We start from the raw sequence: 18,134 nt of genomic DNA, 5'->3' as shown, positions 1-18,134 counted from the left end.
GATCATTTGGAGAGGTCTTTGTTCATTTTTTTGAAAGAGAGTATTTTATACATATGTGACTTCCCTGTGTTTTGACACTTTGCACTATGTTACTGGGTGGCTTTACTCTTCCACGTACTGTGCAGCATACTGTTTCCCCCAGCTACCCTCTCTACCATCTCCTGCAAAGAGGAAAAACAGAGCGAAGATCAACTTCAAAGCAGAGTTTGCATACAGTCCTGAGGCACGTTTCCACTTCAGCATAGTGAACCAGCTTGGGTAACAAGCGAAGTCTAGCAGTGTCAGAAAGATATTCAGCTGTAGCCTAGTCGCTTAAATTTTGAAGCTTCTACTGAAATGATTTTGTAAACTACCTGTAATTTCATCGCTGTTGTGTTTAAATTACTATCTGCATATAAGCAGACCAAATTAGATCACATAGATCATTACTGAGCTGCAACAACAGAGCAGACATCTAAAGTAATTGAGATTCTAACAATATGGAAATACAGAAGGGGCAATTTTCTTCTAGAACATTAGTAGAACTCAGACCTAGCTAAATTCTTCAGCAAAATCCTGACCCATACCCTAAGAGAAAGAAGTAAAGAAGTCCCACTGAAATTTAACAAATTTGTGCCATTAACAGTTAGTTGTACTAGTGCATATATCTCATTATTTCTTTGTGCATGTTCGTGTGTTTCTGGTGCTGCATAAACCGAAAAATCAGCAACAGACATGACACATCTAAGCTGTATAAAACTGAAGGCACAGTACGATTTTAAAATTAAGTACATGAGGAAAACTAAAATGCAAAAGAAAATACATTATGGAAGTACTAACTTTTGAGCAACATGTAACTGAATAATTATCATTAGACTGGAAGCATTCTGCACTTCAAGCCATTCCCGATTTATCAGTGCAGACTAAGATAATGGGTTAAATAAAAGGATTTTGTAACCACATTTGGAACTTATGTAAAGGTACTCAAACAGGGAACAAATTTATCACAGGGTTTGGAGAGCTTGCGGCACTGGCCAGATTCCAACATCAGCCTAATTTTTGCCAACAACTTGAATGGGAATGGAATTTGGCCAACTCTGAGCAATCCTGAAAATCCTACTTCAACTTTTTTTTTTAAATCTTTATAACATTTAAACAAAAACAAATGCACAAAACTGTTTATATTGTATGCAGATGCAGTTTCTACTTGAGGAGTTGCTTAGATCTCTAAAATACACAGTACCAAACTGTCAGAAAATTTAAGCCATGAAAATAATACTTACTATCCTTCAATTAACCATGTGCATTTAGTTTTATATTTATAATTTATTGGTCCATCTGTTAAATATCCAGAAGGTTCTGTTAACCTACAAGAGAAAAAACAGTGCTGTAATAAACTAGAGACAACAGAACAGATAACTTCAATGTGCCAAGAGATTCTTTCTGGATGGAAAGGAAATTGAGGGGGCGGGAAGAGTTAAGTCTCTCCATATTTCTTGTCACACTATTTTTGCTCATAAAAACTAGAAATCTGATTATTCTGTATCATTTATTTGCTTTCTTCCCCTAGGCAATCACAAGAATTCTAATTTTTCTAATTTATTAGCATGCAAATACTACATATCATTTAAATTATTCTTCACACGACATGGATCAAAGCCAATGTAAAGGGTTTTTTTGTTTAAGAGTATTTTGGTTTGGTTTGCTTGTTTCTTTTGCCATTGCCTTGCATCTTACTTATGAAGTTAGACCACAGCAGCAGTGGGAAAACTGTTCTAGATCGCAATAAATTAAGAGATAAACTATAAATTTAAATAAGCACATCTGCCAGCCTGTCCCTCTCATTCCTGGTCAGCAATGAGATGTGGGAAAGCAAAACAACACTGAACTAGGCAGAAACTAAATAAAATGCACACTAACAGCTATGAAAGGACAGAACAAAATGTCAGCATAGCCCAGTATCCTGTCTCTGACAGTGGTCTACAGTGGACAGCCAGGAAAGAATTTAAATCCCTATAGATACTCCCCGCAGGGTTACACCACCTTCAGCAACTTGCAGCTCAGGGACATTCTCAGCCAGAGGTTATGCCTTTGTACTGGTTTTGGGTTAATTGTTCTCCCAGAAGTTTGCCCATGTAGATTTGCAGCATCTAGAACATCCTGAAGGAATGATTTCTGCACATACAAGAAGAGATATCGCAACGGATTTTGTCCTGAGCCTACCTCTTGACAATGTCATCTGACATCTTTAGCTCTGGTATTGGACGCAAGTGAACCATGAATCTGTACAGTAGTAGAACAATGATTTCCACTTTGTTCTCTATTCCCACTTCACATTTTATTTGCTCTTTCAACAACTACTATGCTGACATTTTAAACACAACTAGATGCTATAACTTTTTTCTGAGTGATAATAGATAGTTCAAGATTCATTACATATAGAAAGTAATTTCAGGTAGCAATAGAACCTTTTTCCTCTCTTCATATATACTACTTCACACTAATCTATACAGACTGATAAAATGGCAGATGAAATTCAATAATCTATTAACATAAAAGCTTTCTGAAAAGAGCTTAATATCTTCAGCACACTATAACTTCACTACTTTACCCCATTTTGAGCATCCTTTATGATTATGTTGTATAGTTCAGGTTTTAAACAGATATTTCTGGTGGCCTTATTCCACTGGGAAAACTGACCATCCTACTCTTTAAAATGTTACAACTATGACAACAATTATAAATACATACTCAGAAACACTAATTTCTTTCCCTATAGTACGGAAAGACAATCATTAAGAGTAAGTATCACTGAATAAGAAAAAAGAAGCAGTTCAGTTTCGTTTCAGTTTTTTTAATAAAGCCATAGACTAGATCTAAGTCCAGAAGCAATGTTGATCAAGCCGACCAAGTCACAGCTACATTTTCTCACCAGAAGTCTAGCTGAACAGGAATTCAGCATCTGCTATGCTAGTAACTTGTAAGCTGTATACACCAATTTTAAAAACATTCACTACGACTACTGCAAATTATTTACATTTGAACTCATATCAAACACTAATTGCATACTAACAGAAGTCTATAGTTCCAAACATAAAAATATAAACATGTGGAAAGGCAATAAAAACAAGGGAGAAAAAAGAATTATTTATGAAACAAGGTCTGTGCAAACTCTTAGGTTTTTAAACTAGTTTCTTCACCTGTCCTGTAAGCACTGGTGTCAGTTTGTTAGGCACATTGTAAGCCACTCTGTTCTAGTTGTTGGTGGTTTGAATGAATCTTTACCCACGCTTTGCTTTTGATGAAATGGGACAAAGTTCTCTAACGTGGGGAGCTGTCCAAATAATGGTACTTCTCAAGGCATAAAAGTAGTATCACTAACAGATTTTATGTTTCTGAATAAAAAGACGCGAAACAGACAAACAGCTGGTAGCATGAGCAACAGACTGGGAGGAAAAAAAAAAACAACTACTATATACTTCAGTCAGCTGAGAGAAAATTTCCCTAATAAAACCCAATATATTGAGCTGGTCCTAATGCTTCAGTACACCACTCCCCAAGAGCAATGGTTCTTGGGAAGTGCTACACAAATGCTGGTGTAGCTCATAAGCAAAGCAGTGACTGATGAAGCTTGGCTGGGAACTCCCACTCCTGCCTCGCTGCACGCTGGACAAGCCGCAGCCGTGGCCACAGGGACAGGCTAACCAAGCTCCTGCCAGCTGCTCTCCTGCAAGTCAGTGCCTGGCTGCAGAAAACTTTTGCTTGAAGAAAGCAAAAGACACAGGCAGTTTAAGTTTATAGTATTTCTTTTTGTTGAGAAATATCAACTTTACCTAAAGGTATACTTTCACATTTATATACGCAAGAAATAGGTTTTCAGGATATTTCTGGTTTCTTTACATATTAATTACATTGTTCAGACAACGCTGAACATGATATCAACTTCCAACTTAGTGGTCTAAGTTGTACATCACTGATTTTGAAATCAAGCTGATACTGATGCTTGGTCCCTAGCAGAACCTTAGCAAAGCTGATTATAAGAACAGCCCCCATGTTTGAGCGTGTGCTAGATTGAAGGCATTAATTATTTTGGAAAAAAGGTAGTGATGCATAAAATTCCAACCAAAATAATTTAGTGCTGTCATATGGTTTATATACAGATGTAAAGTCTTCTATAGCAAGCCACAGAACATTTATTTTGCTGCAAGAAGTGGGAAATATCTTAAGTACTCATTTGCAGTCATGACCTCTGCCTTCTTAGTAGCTGTATATTGCAACGGAGGTGACTTACAAGAGTTGGTTCCATTAGTCAGCCCTTTGGCACCAGTAAAGTGCAAACCATTTCCATTTTGACCTAGGCTGATAATTTTTTGATAAACAGTTTCTTTCGTGAGCGTAGATAGCCTTTGAAACAGCTATTGCGCTTTGGTGAAAAAGTAAAGAATAAATAAAAGCATGACATTGCTTTGTAGTAATGGTTGTGGAAAATGGTAACATAAAGGGGCTGTTCTATTTAAAATAAACACGTAGCAAGACAGACGGGTACTACTTTATTGAGTCATACCAAGAACTTTTCTGTATCATTTTTCTTTCCAAACATTATCAAACCCCAAATCCCATAAATCACACATAGACAAGCAGTACTACTCTTACCAAATCAAGGGCAATGTTCTCTACCATATAAAGCCAGGTATTCACAGGCACAGTTTTCCTCTGGGACTAACAGTGATCCTGTCAAATAATCAAACTCCAGATGAGCCATCGTGACTACATACTCTTTAGTCGCAGAAGTGGCATAGCCAGAACGATGGTTATGTACTGCACCCCACTCCCTGCTCATTGCTGAGCGGACAGCCTGAACAATTTGTGTAGCCTGCTTAAGCACCACAGGTTTAATCACACCTAGACTCCAGCTTTCTAAACAGAATGCACAGGGGGACAGCTGATGTTGTATACTGTAATTTTAAATTGCATACCAGCATTCATAAACACAACAATATTTTTTTAGTTGGCAGGGTTATAATCAAAACCTATAAAGAACTAAAGACGCATGCCAAGAGAACATTTCCCTTCTCTGTATACCATAAAACAGATCTACCAAATTATAGAAAGAAGTCAGGATGCTGCACAGCAGAGTTAAAGACATTCAGAAGCATCACTGGTAGATTAGTCACTCACCAAGCTCATCAGTCAGTAACAACATAACGTGAAAGATACATGGCGCTATAGGTTGTTTCCTCTAGCAGACAGACATACACCAGAAACACTAGGGCTAAAGGCTGGAGGCAACACAAGGCAACCAAAACATGCAACAAAGGGATATCTATATTCTCCTGGAATATTACCACTGTTACAAATTTTAACTTAATTATATTTACCATTATTTTACAGTGGTAACATTCATATTTACCACTGCAGAGACTTTAAATCAAGACTGATGCATTTCAAGAAAAGAGAAAAGTGTGTTCTAGTTCAGTCAGAAATCATTGGTCTAAAATGTCAGATGAAATCTGTGGCCGGCAATACATAAGACATCAGAGCAGATTATTAAAATGGCCCTTCCTGGCTGTAATATTAATAGATCTGTGAAAAATGCAGTCATGTCATCTCCTGTATCTTCCTGTAAAAGAAGAGTACCATCAAATCTTTCAGAAAGGGGCACTAATTTAAACCAGAGAAGTCATTGGGTATTTTCTGTCATCAGCAGAACATGAAGGCCCACTAAACTGCTGCTAGATTGACAATCAGAGGTCTGATTTATATACAGGTACATTAGGAGAAACAAACCATAAGGCACATTCAAAACATTACAAATATTCACTGTTAAACAAAAGAAGGGGTTATGAAGAAGTTAACTTATCTCCATATTACTTAATGCCACATTTCTATTCAGAATTTTATGAAGTCTTGGATTACTTTGCAATTCCTCCTTCATATGTATCCGACTATAAGATACAGAGCATATTTTGCTATATGGATTCATCTCAACATCAGTATTTGTCTGTCAGTCAAGGACTACTCTCTCCATTGTTCCAAAATTTTGCTCCATCTGCTTTTCACCTTCTATAAAAATTTGTTTTAATAAAAAAATAAAAATCAATAACTGTGCTTCAAAGTTATAAGACCAAATCCTTCATAAATACAAGTAGGGCCAATCTTTCTAGCTCGAGATCTTGTGCCTAACCTTTACAGCAGGGAAAGAGGCTCTTCATGTATCCCAGATGATATCAGCTGAATATGTTAAGCAAGAAGGAAAAATAATTTAGACCACCTGACAGAACAAACCAGAAGCAGTGAGCACTATGATATCAGAAAGAGATACAGAAGAGATCAAGAGGCCGTTTCTCATACCAAAATTTTAAGTGACAGACTAAGAAGGTTTTCTAATACTTTTTTCAAGGGAAGACCTGCAAAACAGTATGTTGTGAAAAACCTACTCAGCCAGATTTTTATTTTCCAAGTTTAAAGCATCGATCGGAACCTAATAAAAATCCTAAGAATTTGCATTTTATTTGCCTGCATTTTCACATTTATTGTAGAACCTTGCTGTTCGTTCATTTTTTTTCATGACACCTTAAAACAGAATATACTGAACATACTGTAGTTCTAATTTTTCTTCAATGACTAATCAAGAGGAATAAATATTTCATACAGTAAGGAAATATTTGCATATGCCAGTCCTATACTTGTTACATCCTGCTTTGCATTAATAGAATGTATATTTAGAAACAGTAAGCACATTCACAACTTGTCACATGCGAACTAATCAAAGACAAGCTCTTAAATAGGCCCCACTTTATCCACGGACAAAGTATCAGTTTCTTTTGTAAAAGAGACTGTCCGTACTGCTTAATTCAAGTACTCAGTTCCTCCCTCTAACCTATTTTAAACAAAACCAGGCTCCATAACAATCCAAAAAGCCCAGAAAAGTGAAGAGTACAGTACAACAACATTTTTCCCCCTTAAGGATATATTCTGTCTTTCAAGAAGCTTAACACTTCTGTGTGGCACAAACTTATTTTTTTCTTGAGTGTTTAGTTTTTTGTTTGGGGGGAATTGTTTGTTTTTTAATAAAGTTAGCACGGATATAATCTTTGAATGGTGCAAAATATTAATTTAAAGTTGAACTCCAACAGTGGGTTTTTTCCTCATTTACTGTTCGTGAAAAAGTCTGTTATTCTATAGTACATTTTTGTAATAGCCCCGAACTACTGAAAGAATACGGCATAGAAGTATATGCTCCTCTCAAAGTACAAACTTAGATGGCATCTTACTCAAGTAATTTATTTTCACTTACGTAGAAGTTTCAAAAAAAATCTGTTCCCTTCCTTAGGCTGCATAATAGTATATAAATTCACAGAACATAGGGCATGATAGGTTATTTAGAATAGGATATCTGAATGTGTGACAGACACTTAAAAGGGCATCTATGAAGTCTTTAGAAATAAGCAAATGTGGGCACAGTCTTATGAAGACTTGGTAGACACACCAGATGCAGAAAATAAAAGTAATATAGTAACAGCAAAGGTAATACCAATATTTATTCTGTTGTAGATTATAATGTCTGTGGAAATACTGTATGAGACTACCTGAGGATTTGCTTCTACCTCCTCAGTGTTAGGTGGTACTTGACTTTTTTCATCTCAGAAGTCCTTTAATTACCTTGCAGTTACAACACATCCTAATGCCTGTCCCAAGGCAGGATCAACTGTACTGAAATCTTTCTTCACAGTTATTTGTCTAATCTGTTCTTAATTCCAGCAACAGAAATCTACAATCTTATTAGACAACCTATTTTACTACTGACGTATCCTTATTAATAGAAAGTTTCTCTAAATGTCTAGGGTTTTTTTTCTTGTTTCAACTTAAACATATTACTTCCTGCCCTGCTCAGAGTGGGCCTGGAAAACAGGTCATTCCCTTACTCCTGCTTACATTCACAGGCATCTACCTTCAGGCTTTTCTTCTCCGACGTAAGCAATTTAACCTAGCATCCCTCATGCGTCATTTTCTAGATTTCTCTCCTCTAGAACCTCTCCAATTCATCTACATCTCAAAACAATATCTGCTACTCCAGCTGCAGTCTGACCAGCATAGCAACCAGAGAATTATTCCATGTCCTTAACGTAGCCAGTTCTCCTGAATGTAAGTAGCAGAATAACTGCCTTTATGCATGCTGATTCGCATATAGCCTGTAATTCACCATGACTGCTAACTTTCTCCACAGAAGGAACTAAACAGTATTACTCTAGTTCATTTTAGTGGGGTTAACTATGCCTACTGAAGTGTAGAAATTCGAACCCAATTCCGTCAGTACTTTTTCAGTCAGTATTATATGGGACCAATGCAGTTTGCATGACCTGGAACTTGCTGCATGGAAAGTTTCATTTATAACCACCTTCTCGGTAGGAAAATCTATCTTTGTTTCTATGATATAAGCATTCGCTTAAAAGATGGCACACTTCATAGTGAGAAATCCTACTGAAAAATCAATGGACTCCACAAGAAAAGATGAAATTCCATTTCTGTATATTTATCATAAAGTTCTCTTAAAACACTCCTACAAAACACACAAGGTTTTCCTCTTCCTCGTGGTTCCAATACCAAGTCCAAGGAAAAACACTGACGTGCATATAGAAAATAGCTTTCTGCTTTTTTTGCACCTATAGAAATTTTCCAATTAGTTTTCAGAAACAGCATATGCCAAAATGCTCTATTTTAAGGTTTTTCGGACGAAATGAATAACAGAATTTTGGATGAACAGAGGCCAAGAGACAAGGTGAAGCACAGGCACAGTAATCTCTCTCACCTCACGACTGGATTATTTTCATTTAACAGCTTGATACATAAATGGAGCAAATAACTCTACTAAAAACGTAGCTTCATAGCACAGGTCTTGAAAATGTCAGGATGGCTTCTATCTTTAGAGTACATACATATATTCTTTAAAATACGTGAGTATAAGCAATAACTATCTGAAACAAAACAACCCAAATGCTGCCTGCCTTGAATCCAAGCAAAGAAACACACCATTTTCTCTACCAGTCTTGAGTGTTTGTTTATTTTTATAACTATGTAAATGAACCCAGATTTTGGAATAACAGAACTTCTCCAAAAAGAGAAGTAATTTCTTGAGAGGGCTCAAATCTCAAAAAAAAAAAAATTTAAGAAAGCCTAACAAAATCTGCTCTGCCAAGACACTGATACAGTATGAGGGAGATTAGCAGAGTTCAACCAGCATTACAAACACTTCAGGAAGCTGAAGACAGAGGCAGCAAGGAAAAATACATCAGTGCTTAGAGATCTGTCATTAAATGCGTTATTACCCTTCAGTGGATTCTTAGCCCGTTTGAATAGTGATATTCACACAATGCAACAAGAAGAAAACCACACACAAAGATTTTTAACAAATTACTTGTATTATCTTCAGAAAAACTGCTCCTTACCTATAGCTCTCATTGTGCCACTGTTCCTCCTCTAATAAATATAGTAGATATCCATCAGAAAACTTTTTTCTTAATACTACTTCAAAAGCACCTGATTCTATATCTGTGAGATGAACAAAAAAAGATTCTTAGAGATTACAGCTTAATTGTTTAACACAGGTACCCACATATACATATTTTACTGAAAAATAGTTGACCTGTTTTCCTGAGATTTAACCTGAATTAAGAAAATACATTCTAAATGTAAACCTTTCCATTTGGGGGAGAGGGTGAAGGGCTGTTACGTTACATTTTAAGAAACCCAAACTACTAAATATTGTATCACCCCCAATCATTTAGAATTTGTCAACAACTAAAAAAGTTTATAGGCTTTTAGAATTTGTCAACAACTAAAAAAGTTTATAGGCTATCTAATTTTACACAGATGGATGTACATGTAACATTTATGAAAAGTTTCTATGAAATTGAGTGGATTTGAGTCAATCTACAGAGTTCAACACTGAACTGCACACTCTCCACAGAATTGTTGCACCAATTAACAGTTCAAATCTTGCCAATACTTTCCAGGTGGCAGTAATCCTCTTCATCTCAACTGGGAAATCAGTGTCTTCTAGAAGATACTGCAAATAGCACAATATCCTCCACTGACCTGGAAAAAACTTCAAGAAGCGTAGATGCATCTCTCTTATCTGGAATAATACTCACATTTGATACTTCCTATTTTAATATCATGGTTGGACAGAATCATATGAGACAGACATCTACTCTATTAGAAATGCCCAGGCTAGCTCATAGATGTCATCCAAAATTATGCCTATAAATAGGCCTGCCACTATGTTTTAACTTAAGAATTGATAGAAAATCAATTTGGCATTTGATACAAACATAAGACATCATATATTTCCCTGTATCACTATCTCATTTAATTATTCCTGCAAATGCCACTTTAGATATGAAATACAAAAGATTGAAAAGCTTCATAAAAATAATTCCTGCTTTGAGTAAGAGGCAGACCATCTACATGATTCCTTGATTGAATTTCTTACACTCACAGTTTTGTGTCATGTTACTCATTTTGTCAGCAAAAGAGTAAGGCTTGAAATATTCAAAATTCTAACTATCCAGTCTTGATGCAGAAAAATATCAATAGCAGTCCCAAAGTTTTCTCACTTATCCATCCAGATAGCTACTATTAGAAGCAAATACGAATTGCAAAAGAATCTGCCAGGAAGCAAGGAGACACCTCATTGCTCTAACATTTTACAATGTTCGTTTCAGCCAAGACTTATTTTCATAGTCAAATGTTGCCAAGATAATGAAGAAATAAATAACAGAAGCAAAAAAACCCCACACTCAGCCAGACTGAAGTGTTCCCATTACTTACATTTTTTCCTACGGTATTAATATTGTTGTTATTTCATTTAGAAATGTTCCGTACCTGAACAGATTGTTATTTTAAGATTACCCAGAAGTAACACATTACCCTTATATTTTCCCTAGTGTTTAAAAAGTTATAGTTTAGGTTTCTTTAATTGCTAGAGCTCTTTTCTCTAGGCTTCATTTTCTGCAAGGCAGCCCTCCATTTCCAAAAGTAACACGGGTAAGTGTATTTTCTAACTCAGTATTTACATTATTCTGTTAACGTCTTTCACTTCATCTCTGCTGCCTAAAATAGATTTCAATCCAAGTAGGTTCTGCATTAAAGTAAGGTTGTCTACAGGTTTTGATTTAATCACAACTAACATGAGTGAAGGATAAAGTTCCTTATTAATTTTTATGTATTTGTACATACTTTAGACATATGTATGTATATATTTACACACTGAGCCATATACATGTATTTTGTAAGACTTCTATAATTAATCAAACATGCTACAGTATCTTAAAATGTGGGGCACAAAGCATATACGCAATGCAGACTGAGGTACTTGGCAAAAAGTTTATGTACTGTGCCAATTTTTCACTGTACATCACTATAAATCTCACTTTCATTTGTGACGTAGATAAGGGTTTTAACTTAAGCTTCCTGAGGTAACAGTCAAATGCTCTAAATCCAGCACGTCACCTACTCCTAAACTTCTCATTGTCTATTTAAGACAAGTTTCTACTAAACACCTGTGCTCAACAAGAAGCAGCCATTTCTACCTTTCAGTCATTTAGCTTGATTAATACCTAACCATCAAATCGTATGTTTGTTAAGGACGGAGTCCTCCTGGCAGGAAACTACCTCCTACCATAAGACTGCAAGCACCAGCTCCCACTAGCTACATTAATTCTGAAATTATCCAAATGCAGTAAGCTTTGACACATACACTCCAAAGAAAAACAAAAACCTCAAGTATCTCTTAGCATCCCCAAGACTACACTAACAGAAGCTTCATTTTATATTATTAATGATTTGTTTGGTTTTCACTTTTTTCAAATTCAGCATCCTCATTCTGTTCTTTATTTATATACACATACCCACAGCGAGTCCTTCTTCCTCTCTTTCACCTCCCATCAGCACACTTGCTGCTTCACAAGAAGTTCCCAGTCCCTGAACACAACCTCAGACAGTACAAATGTTGAGATAAGAAGAGATAATAGTTCTTTTAAAAACTTAATTGATTAATAAAATCAAAGGGCTAGTTGCTGACTAGCTTTGAAGCACTGTCTTTTAGATAATTGTACAGATAATCGCTTACTTTCTGACTTCTGTGGCTAAAGCAATTATCAGGACATTTCATTGGCCTTAAATACAAAGCACATCTCTCTTTGTGTAAAGAACTGGAATAATGGCATTCGTGTCTCTGGGGTATTACAAGGCATTCCTGTTTGGCGATATGAAAGATTCTTACTAGTAATAACAAAGCATCACTTTAGAACACATCATTTGTGGTAGGTGTCACTGCACTCACTTTCCGCTTGACTTTTTAAATTAATGGGTATGTTGTAAGACTGTCAGAAACTTCCAGTTGCCCCTCTAGAAATGGATGGAAGAAATATCAGAAATTAAAGACTACGATATTTTGAGTCCTAACTATTCCAGCTGCCAGTTTCACAGAATCAAACATTTCACACATCTGTAGAGGGGTCTGGGTTTTGTTTTTTTTTTTTTTATTTGGGTGGTTTTTTTGGGTTTGGGGTTTCTTGGGAGGGCTAGAGGAAGATGTCTTTAGCCCGTAATTTGTTCTGTATTTAAATGCAAAACCTCCAGAATTAATGAAATACTGAAGTCAAGTTTAAAATTACAAACAGAACTTGTTCGCAATTTTAGCTTTGAGCTCATAGGCTCTCAACTGAAATGCAGCACTGGGAAAAATTTGCAGATAGTGATAAGAAATGTTAGCAGGCCAGGGCTCACACAGAACTCCATGTTATATCCATCAGTTACCGAGCTAAATACAACTTCACGTTTACTGAACTGTTAACAGAAGACCTTCTAATGCAATGACTTTGCATCTCCAAAGCTGGTGGTGTGAAATTTCCTGACCACTTCAAAACTATACAAGTCTTAGACCCTTCTGAAATGTCATCTTCTGCATTACACACATTCAGAGCAATTTTGTTTGGGTTTTGGGAGAAGGTATTGCTGTTATTTTTACTGTCCACAGAAACACAAAAGAATACGAGATAAAAACTAATCATGCTATTTAAATTATAATAGCTTCATTTTTCCAGTATTTTCTTTTATCTTTTTTTTTCTGCAATGAAGAACAAAATAGTGAAAAACTACCAACCCACAACAAAAACTGACATGAATCTCTGAAAGATGGCACATACTTTTTTAAAGTTTTACAGCAGAAAAGACCCACACAGGAAAATTCACAGGTTGCATCCTGCAAAGTAACTCATCTATGTGCATTCCTGTAATTCTAATGAAAAAACAACTCAGACTGCACGTTATTCTATTTGCAGAGTCTTATACGGGCTTAGGAGTTAAATGAGGCACCATATTAGTATAATTATGAAAGATACAACTCAAGTTTTCCAGTGTAACACTCCATGCGTTTACTCACCACACAGGCACTCAACCAAAAAAACTTTGTAGTTTTTCTGCTTAGCAGAAAGAAATTCTAAAACAATAGAAAACTTGGTCCCTTCAAATCCTGTCTTGATAAGGACACTGACAATCCAACAAACAAAACCAGAAAACTTCTGCTGAGATTTCCAAAACCCTTCTGTTCTAGCTTGCCAAGGTAATGATCAGTATCAGCCTGTTGCTGAAAACACATAGTTGGAGGTAGGAACAGGGACAGGGGACATAAGGGAATGTCACAGGGGCTGTTGCCCCCAGTTTCCCATGAAAGGAGAATAGAGGTCAGGATCACATTGCTTGGAATGCCCCACTTTCCCTTCAACAGAGGACAACGGCAAGATACACACCCACAAGACCAGTGCTCTTATAAGCCTGCTTATGCTATCCCTCAGAAGGATGTAGCACGGCATGTGGGACATGTAGCCAGCCCGTCTTGTCTTATCAGTGAGAGGTTATAGAAACGGTAGGACCATCTTTCATGAGCAGAAACTCTTAGGATTGCTCCTAGGATAACAGGCTGCACCCGCTTCCATCTTGGACACTGACAATCTAACTTCTGCTATGAAAAGTTCTCAGATCTGCTGCTGATCTCTCTTCACCCGGTTCAAACACAAAGCAAAACAAATAAGAAACAATGGTCCACTCTTCATCAAGATAGTATAAACAGAAACTATATCTGTCCACAGAGAGGAGCTTCTGCTATGCAGCACAGTGCCCGAAAGACAGCTGGAATCAAGAAAGCCTTATGCTGAAGTCTAAAGCCAGTAAATTGGGCTGTTGGAAACAAGCAGGGGAAAAGGAACGAGAAGGCAAGCAATCTCTCTGAAATAGGGTCAGAAGAAAGCAATGACCCTAAGGCTTAGAGAAGAAGTCATGATTCAAGTAGCAAAACCCACTAGAGCAGAGAATTGCATGAACACAGCTGAGCAGTGAGGGAGAGTGCCAATGATGCCCTTCTTGGATGTCAGGAATTACACGCCAAAGGGAAGCACTTAGCAGCACACTCTCCACGGGTCACGCTGTGGAAGGAGCTTCCCCAGCTCTTGGCAACTGTAGACACAGGATCACTCAAAAGAGATACCTTTGTTATTTAATATACCAACGGACAAACACGCCATCGAGTATGCCTGTCAGTACTTAACTCTTTCAACTACAGAAATCTAAATTGCGCCGGTCACTTCACTCACCAAGTCATCTAACAGTAAAGCACAGAGTAAATTTCCTGACACTGATGGAATTCTGTAAGAGGGCCTTTGAAAGATGCATCAAAAAGAGTAACTATTGTTTTCTTCCATAGGCTTAAACAAAACTGCAATGAATAGCAAATTCAGCAAGAAGCGCACTGGTTTGCATAAAGAAGAGACATACATCTGAAAGAACGGTCTTTAGCTGAAGGAAGACTATTAGTTTAAGAATGATGACAACTGAAACCAATCTCGTTTAAATAAAATTGACTTTCCTTGCTTATATGACCTTACCTGCTCTACTGAATTGTTTCTTGAGTACCTTTCTAGTCCACTATTCCAAAAAATAGGCAATCACTGATGTAAACAGTACTTTCATGGTATAGAATAACTGGATTATAAAAAAGGAGGGCAGGGGATGTTCATTTTTAATTAGAAGGGAGTAAAGATCACTTATTTCTAAGCATTTTGGATGCTTGGTTTTGTTTTTCAGAAAGTTTAGCTACGGGTAAATAAAAGTGACCAGATACAACAAACTAACAAAACCAATTCTTCTACATCCTAGAAAAGCACACAAACAGCAATAAATGCTCTTAATTTTTATTGGACAAAAGACAACTCATCAAATATTCCTTGAAAGGTTCTGTGTTACCAATATGGTCTGAAAGCTTGCTATTGATCAGCTAACATTGATGCAAAACTGATTCAATGTTTATCAATACAAAAATAATTTCTCTTTTAAAGAAAATAATTCCAAGGATGAATTCACACAAGCTTAATAGCTTAATAACAGCAACAAGTCACAGGAAAGGAAACTTTGCTTTCCTTAAACTTTCAGATGACCTTAAACCTTTTCAATACTTTTGCAACATATAACATAACATAGTCTTCTCAACATGTGACTGCTTCCAAACCAACGTCTTGCCAGAACCAAAACGTTACAAGTCAAAACAGGCGCCAGTGGAGTTACGGACAAAAGAATATTCAGTGCTGTTTCAGGAAAAAAGCTACATCATCTCAGACCACAGCTGAACCTCAATTTCAGACACAGTTTCTGGTTGTTGCTACTCTTTTGTTAGACCTTTCCTAGCATGAGCACCTGTTCAGCAATGCTTACAAACAACAGAAGAGATTAAGAGGTGGGGGTAGAGGTTCTAGAGCAGAAAGATTAAAGAGAAAACTATACTCTAGTATATACTCCTGTACAAAATATATCACATCTGTTTTCAGCATATACTTCTGGACACATTCCTAAACATGCACCCCATAGTCAAAATAAGCATTTTTTTAGCCTTTGATTAGTCACCAGAAGGTGCTCTTAAATCATTAATCTGAGCTTCAATCACTCCTGACCTCAACTCTGAGGACAGCACTGTGTGCAGCAATGGTAGTATGTCATTAAACTGGAACATACCATAGTTAAAGCAAAACTCAAAGTAATTCTAGCATGGTTTGTTTTTTGATAAAGAGGCTGAGGGGTTATCATCAGCCTAAGAGCCAGAGGGCTTGTTGAGTCATCCCCAAAATAAGCTTTTATTCAAAACTGCAAAAAAATAAAAAATACTTCTATGGGTGCATACTCTTTACTAAAGAGAAAAAATAGCCACAGAAAATTCCAAAGAGAGGAAAATGACTCCAAGACTAGACATATTTTACAGCATCTCAAAATACACAATTAGGAAGCTGATCATTCATTGCTTTAAGAGACAAAAGTTTAAGACTTAAGATTTAAAAATATGGCTATTTTGATAAAGCAAAGTTATTTAGGGGAGGAAATGAAAGGAAAAAAAACTGTTCAGCAAAACATGTGGTAGCTTAGTTACAGTGACTACATAATTACGGTCAATAAATATATTTGAGTAAATAAATTATATACTTGTGGATATAATTTTATTTTGATCTGTGAATTTGCTCATTTTCATCCATTGCTCATAAAATCCACACCTGTATTTATGCTTTAACATGTGTATTCCCCAAAAACAGGTGCAGATATGGAGCAGGCTGTGTAAAACACTACCAGCCAGCAGAGGCAGAACTAGGCACAATCTTCCACAGAGGCTATTTTGCTCCACCTCTGCAATCCCATCTCACCAAACACAAAGCAGAGCCCATTTTCCCCCCAGTTCCTCTGTCCAGGATGGAAGACAGACATGAGCTATAGCACAAACATGTTGATCCGGTCAGCTGCACCCCTCCATCACGTAGCCCCACCACCTTGCAGAGTCTGGAGTCAGATCCAGAATGACAGTAGACTAGGTTCATCTCCGACCAAGGGAGACACTTTAGTTCAGTTTGATTTTGTCTCATTTTCTCCCCCTCATATAACTACCTTAACAAAATAGCTGCCTTTTAAACACCAAGCCTAAAAGTTATCTGTATATACAAGATTAAGTTGGCTTCTTCAGCCTGGATTTTGGGAATTGCCAGCCTAATGTCAGCTTTTGCATTTAGTTAGAAAATAGGCTAAACCTTTGCTCACAAAAGTCCCTGGGAATACACATTTTTAATCCCTTTACATTTTGAAATGCATTTTCTTGAATCAACCGAAGGATCCAAGTGTTCTGATGCATAGACGTTCTTAGGCTGCAAATCCATTTACTAAGGATAGGATTATACAGCACATGTATATCATTTTAGGGAGTTTAAACCGACAAGGCTGCTTTAAAAAGCTTTCAGTTGGTAAGTGAGCTTTATAGAAGTATTTACTCACATGTCTTGAACTTCAATACACACCCTGTACTATCTCAAAAACTTGAAGAGATCTAAAAATTTTACTAAGCTTAAAAATGGACATAGTGTTTACCTCAATTACTTTGGTATAAAGCTGCAAGAGTTGCCTGTTGTTACAAAGAAAATACAAATACTGTATTGTTGTTTCAAACATGTACTAATGATCAAAAAAATCAGCAGCAGAATGTATCCACTCTTCACATCATAAAAATCTCACATTAAAATCACATTTAGGCGAAGATCACTGTGTGGAAGAGGACCAAGTCTGGCAGGTATTTGCAAAAGTGAGCTTTTCCTGTCCAGACAATCTGCAGAACACCAGCCTCAGTAGATATTCTCTGTAAATTTACCATGCACACACAGAGCCACCCTTCCTACTCTCCATCCCTAGCAATGCCCTGAGCACGTTACCTCTGGCATGGGTTTGCAGGCATACAGGATTTGGTCTTATGGGCAAGACAGGGCAAAGCCCAGCTTTAGAAACCTGTTGAAAGGCTCTCAATGCTTTTGAGCTGCCATTCTGAACATTGTTCTCATTAGTGTTTCTGCCACTCATTAGAAGAGATTGGTATAAACACGTAAGAAAACTCGCATGTGCCAAAACACGAAAGAGGGATCCTTTCGGTAGCAACTGAGAAATCGAGAAAGTTACGCTAAGTGACTTGTCTCTGAAGTGAGTGGCTAAATTGGAAATAAAATATTTAAGACAGAAAACATTGATCTGCAGAAATAGATTTAAGCTACTAAACAAACAATACGTAACTGAGGAAAATGAGA

General features: G+C 36.8%; 1 protein-coding gene across 8 annotated transcripts in view; it reads right to left on the bottom strand.

The window, feature by feature from the left end:
• Nucleotides 1-18,134, bottom strand: part of ATRNL1 (attractin like 1) — a 585,672-nt gene that overhangs the window by 500,388 nt on the left and 67,150 nt on the right. For all 8 annotated transcript variants that reach the window (XR_012764307.1, XR_012764308.1, XM_075423811.1 and 5 more), the window contains exon 2: nt 1,263-1,346. Coding sequence is in view for 5 of the 8 variants with exons in the window: in XM_009934642.2 (XP_009932944.2) it covers nt 1,263-1,346 (84 nt within the window). In the remaining 3 variants the exon portion in view is untranslated. The remainder of the gene's footprint in view (nt 1-1,262; nt 1,347-18,134) is intronic.

Source organism: Opisthocomus hoazin, chromosome 6 (genome assembly GCF_030867145.1).
Source record: "Opisthocomus hoazin isolate bOpiHoa1 chromosome 6, bOpiHoa1.hap1, whole genome shotgun sequence".
In the NCBI taxonomy this organism is placed as follows: Eukaryota; Metazoa; Chordata; class Aves; order Opisthocomiformes; family Opisthocomidae; genus Opisthocomus; species Opisthocomus hoazin.
The sequence above is the reverse complement of the archived record's forward strand: the minus strand, read 5'-3'. Positions and strand labels throughout refer to the sequence as shown.